This window comes from Mesitornis unicolor, unplaced genomic scaffold, assembly GCF_000695765.1.
Source record: "Mesitornis unicolor isolate BGI_N332 unplaced genomic scaffold, ASM69576v1 scaffold29479, whole genome shotgun sequence".
Taxonomy (NCBI): Eukaryota; Metazoa; Chordata; class Aves; order Mesitornithiformes; family Mesitornithidae; genus Mesitornis; species Mesitornis unicolor.
In genome coordinates this window covers 11,806-16,960 of record NW_010209904.1, presented here as the reverse complement: position 1 = coordinate 16,960, position 5,155 = coordinate 11,806, and the positions used below count along the sequence as shown (strand labels likewise).

The following is a 5,155-nucleotide window of genomic DNA, read 5'->3' as shown; positions in this document are numbered from 1 at the left end:
TAAAAATTACGTAATAACTAACAGTTAAAATGCCTGTAGTAGGGGTTACGTTTATTGTACCTGTTCAAGTGACTGAAATCCATGCCCTCCTTAAGCTAAGAGCTGGACCCATTTTCCTCTAGCATTATAGTCCAACCTGTATCAACTGCCAGGAGTCTTTGAAATACTCATATCCAGAACCATCTTCAAAATGATGCTCAATTTCACTGCAACTAGTGAACTGGCACCTACAAATTTTAATGTCACATTATGAGCAGTGCACATAATCACACAGACTCACCAAGATATTTCTGAGAGCAAAAAAAAAACATTCAGACCTTTACCAAAGGCATTTATTGCATAGAGCATTTTTTCCTCCTAATTAAAAAGTTTCCTGTAAGTATGAAACAGCTAGCACATTCAGAAATGTGTTTATCGTATTACTCCATAAACACCTTGTAACACAAACAGAAGCTCAATGAAAAAGAAAGGATCGTAACATGCTTAAGAGGTAGGTGAAGAGTCTTGTATTTGCATAGCTTTACAATACAGGGGTAAAGGAAAAAGCAGTATCTGTGAAGAATATTAATGGCCAATTCAAGCCAGTTATCTATGATTCACAACCTATGTTTCTGCAGCTTAATTTCGTTAAAACACTGCACATTTCCATATCACACAGTTTATGGATACTAACAGACAATGTCTTAACCCTTCCATCTACAATTCAACTGGTATAGTACCCTATTACTCAGGCTTTTCTTTTTAAAATTAAAACTTTGGTTCAGATGACTGAGTAAGAAACACCGCAGTCACTGGGAAAGTAAGGATCTGACTTCCATTAGTACTTTTTGTAATTACTGACTTGGAATTCCATGTCATAAATATTAACTAGCAGCTGAGCACGCTAAAGTAAGAAGCATGGTCACATAGACTTGATTTTTTGAAAACACTCCAGTAGCTTCTCCTCAGATCACTTTCAGTTAAAAAAATCAAATCAGTACGTGTAAATCAGAGTAATCTGGGCAGTCAGAATTGCAAAGCTGAAAAAAGATCTAGTTAAGAATTGCTTTAATTTCCCTGACCTCAGGCATGCTTGAAGAGAGGGATGAAAAACTAACACAACTGCACCCTCTTCACTTCACAAATGCCCTTTTTCCCAGTTAGCTCCAGATAGGGAAGGAGATGTGGTAAGAGAAACAATGTAGTTCAATTTTGAAGCCAGGAAAGCTGAAAAAATCTCTCTTTCATAATATGAGTATTCAAATAGTCGTCGTATTTCAGGGTGCTACTTTAACTAAAACCAGGCATCCTTATAAAGTGTAATTAAAGCACTTTTTTCAAGTGTCTCCGACAAGCAGTCGGTGAAACCAATCCTCTAGGGAATGACCAGCATCCACAAGGATTGAGTAAGAATTTTCACTGAAAGCTTAACATTTCAGTAGTTACAAAAAAAACACACAAGCGATTATCCTTCTCCCCTCTGTAATTCTTCAGTACCCCTGTTTCTTAAGCTGTATATCTTTAAGAACAGAAGAATTGTTGTGCTGTATATTCATTCACGAAAGCTTATACTACAAAAATAAACCATTAGATAAGCATATACACATTTCCAAAACAAACAGTATTACTGCAGCATGAAACTGCAGAAGCACTCAGCCATCAGGAAAGACAACAGTAATAATGCCATCATTTGATAACATGGCCTATACAGAGGACTGCCTACTCTATATTGCACTATACATATAGGAAGCCACTGGACATACAGAACTACAATCCTTCCACTAAGGATGTTTTACTCAGAATATTTTTTTTTTAAATTAGGAAAAATTTGAAGTGAGATGATCATAATGCTTAGCATCTACCTCAGGACCCACACAGAATGAGTAAAAATGAGGATGGTTTACAGGTTTTCATGTTCATGTACACCACATTGAGAGCATCAGAAGTAAACAGGCTCTAAGTGTTCAGTTTACTGACTGGAACTTTACATTAATCTGGGTCAACACTGAAACTGAAGCAAGAGAAAGAAACAGTTCACATTTGTGTTCTCTTTCAGAGCAAGATTCAAACCTGATAGAAACAGATGAAAAGCATCTGGAAATTAGCACTGCCTGTTGAAAGAGAACACCCTGCATATTAATCTCTTTGAAACTGCGATACAGAAGCTACTATAACATAAGTGCCTAGATCTTGAGATGAAAGTCTCTGAATTGCAGACTTAAACTCAGAGAAATTGTCAATTTGCCCTCATCTGATGTGAAGATGCACACAGAGTCTATACATGTATCATTAGAGACAGTAGATTAATTGTTAACTGGTAATAAGTCTTGCCCAGGGAACTCTCTTGACTGCTGCTGATCAGTGTCAGGTAATCTGGTTGAACACAACCTTAGTTTTTTAAATAAGAGAACTGTGGAACTTTTAATATAATTGAGAACTAGTATTTTTGGCCTCAAGACAAAATTGTGAACACAATAAAAACCAAAAGTGAGGATATACATTTGCTACAATACGATATTGCCCAACTCCTGAATGAATTTATTTGCACGCATCTGTCCTTATTTACAGGGAAATAGCAATGATTACCAAAAGATGTTACAAACTTTCACAATGTATCAACCGGTGCATTACTGTTGCCCTGATGAGCCTGCAAGCACTAGTTGTGTCCAAGAACACTTCTTACAGTCGCAAGTTTACTGCCACTGTTGGGAGAAAATAAAATACTGCAACCTTTAAATAACTTTTTTTTGTTAAGTGAAATTAGTTCTGGTATGTGCCAAACTAAAACTTTAGAAGTAGAGTTTCACTCACAAGAATGACACAGGATAACGCTTCTCCATGCCTCTGCAATCAATTAGTATTACAGCTAGAGCATCTATGTAACTCTCACCTTCCACTGAGTATTACCTGAGTTCCTACTGGTGACAACTAGTATTTATCCAGGAGAACTGCAATGGACTCATTTCCTACTGGTAGTCAAGACAGCCTTGATTTACTGAAGCAGAATCTAAATTCGCAACTTAAATTGAGAAAGGTCTGTCATTCAAACAGCTGAGCTTCTACTGTGGCTTAGGCTTAAACGCTTCGGCCAACAGACTGAAGTTCACAGAATTGCAGTTCTGCATTCTCAGAAATGGACTAAAAGACATCAAAGCTCAAGCTCACTCTAGTGAAGTAAATGAGTACTGCTTGTATTAGGTATGCAAACAAAAAGTAAGGATCTCTTAACTTGTGAAAGACTACAGTATAAGATTGTTAATATTCAAACAAATAAAGGTTTCTGTGACAACGAAGAAATGCACTTGACCATTTACAGCAAAACAGACTCATACCATAACAAGTTATGGCCTTGTCTACCTGCAAATGAATTCCTTCAGCAGATACACACGCTATATTGCTCAGTCATAAAAATATATATTATCTCTTTCCTTTAACATTTAGGTATATAAATATTTTACTGAAGAACATGCATCATTTAGATAAGCAATTGCAAGAACATCCTCTGAAAACACAGGACTCTTTGACGTTTAGCAGTATAAAAATTATATAAACATAACTATTACATTTGAGACAAACCAATACAGCAGTAAGCAGTCCATTGTGTGCTAATCCAAAGAAATTAAGCACCTCTTGCAACAGGTAATATAATATACACATGCACAGAGAATACATTGTAAATGGGGGAAAAATAGCATCATTCCATCTGCATATTCTTCAGTCATGTTTGGACTCCAAACTTACTGGTCACTTTTGTGCTCTTGCTTTCCATTCAGCTCTTGGTCAACTCTGCTTAGCAAAGAAAGTAGGAAAATTAAAACTATGTAAAGCAGTTTAGTTTGATAGCTTATATATTAAGCAAAAATTATTAATTCTTAACAGGAAAACAAAGCTTTTACATGGAAAAAGCTTTAGTAAATAAATACTAATAAAAAATTAAGATTTTTATTGAATGCCATCACAACAATGCTTTCTTTTAAAAAAAGAAAAATGTATTTTCCTATCTTCTCCTAGAAATTAATTAAAATAGTTAAGAAACCATTTTAATAAGTATAGCATTCAAAAGGAAGCATTTGAAAAGTGCAAGTGAAGTTTGAATACAGAAAGAAAAAAGAGCAGGTTTATGCTTTTATTAATGAATGCAAGCAGGAATACAAGTTCACAGGTAACACGACAGTACCATCAAGCACTATTACTTTGATGAACTCATAGCCTGCAGAATAAGCACAGAACTACCTTTAATATTGTGGCAATTAAACCAAAAAGGTAACGGCAGTAGTTGAATCAACAGAAACTAAGTGGCTCCTTAACTGTAATATTCTTCCTATTAAGTTCTAAGACTCTTGTAATTACCCAGAAGAAATTCACCATCCTGCAGCTAATATTTTTTTTTTTACATATATAGATCTGCCTTGGGAATAGCAAACAAAACGTTGCTTTGCAGAAACCTGTGGATGGCCGACAGTCCTGCACAAGGTGTACTCTTCATCTTTACAGTAAGAGCAAGCTGCAGACTTAACTATATCTTCTGGAAAAGTTGTGCATGAAGGTAAATGAATTTTAAAAACAGCAGCAGTCCCACCGTGAGAGAGGCTGAAGAACCGTTCAGGCAGAACCACTGTTCAACATGTACTGAGTTTCTTAAATCTGATAGGCTTAGTACTTCAGGTTATCACTGCAAGATTATCACTTAATGGGAATACTTCCTAAAGAATGTTCAACACTTGTCACCAGAGTTACCTGCAAGTGTTCAGAAGGAACTTAAATTCCTTTTACTTCAATCTCAGCATTCCTCTCTACGTCCATTACCCAATTAAGACTATAAGCCTCCCTCAATAGTTGTGCACACACAGGGAGAATAATTAAAAAAGAAAAGCAAAGTTAGTAGCAAAATCTTTCAGTACATTTGTTAGTGACAGAGTGAAAAAATAATGTATCAATTCAAAAACTTTCATCTGCTGCTGCAATAGCAGGAGACTAAAAATTAACAACATGAAAATCCAATGTTTATTAGCAAGGAACATAGGCACTGCAAATACAAACAGCACTAAAAATACTAATTTAGATTGCATCTCTGCAAGTTAATAACTAAAAAGCTACTGAATATCAAAACTATAAGATTCAGTATTAGAACTTCTTCCAGAGTTGCATCTCTGCTGATGCATAGCTACAGGTTAGC

The 5,155-nt window shown here is 35.7% G+C and overlaps 1 protein-coding gene across 1 annotated transcript in view; it reads right to left on the bottom strand.

Annotated features, from left to right (window-relative positions):
• Window positions 1–3,173: 3,173 nt before the first annotated feature.
• BNIP2 (BCL2/adenovirus E1B 19kDa interacting protein 2) overlaps window positions 3,174–5,155 on the bottom strand; it is a 10,221-nt gene continuing 8,239 nt past the window's right edge. The window contains exon 11 of the mRNA XM_010193013.1: window positions 3,174–3,765. Within this exon, the coding sequence (XP_010191315.1) occupies window positions 3,717–3,765 (49 nt within the window). The 3' untranslated portion in view covers window positions 3,174–3,716. The remainder of the gene's footprint in view (window positions 3,766–5,155) is intronic.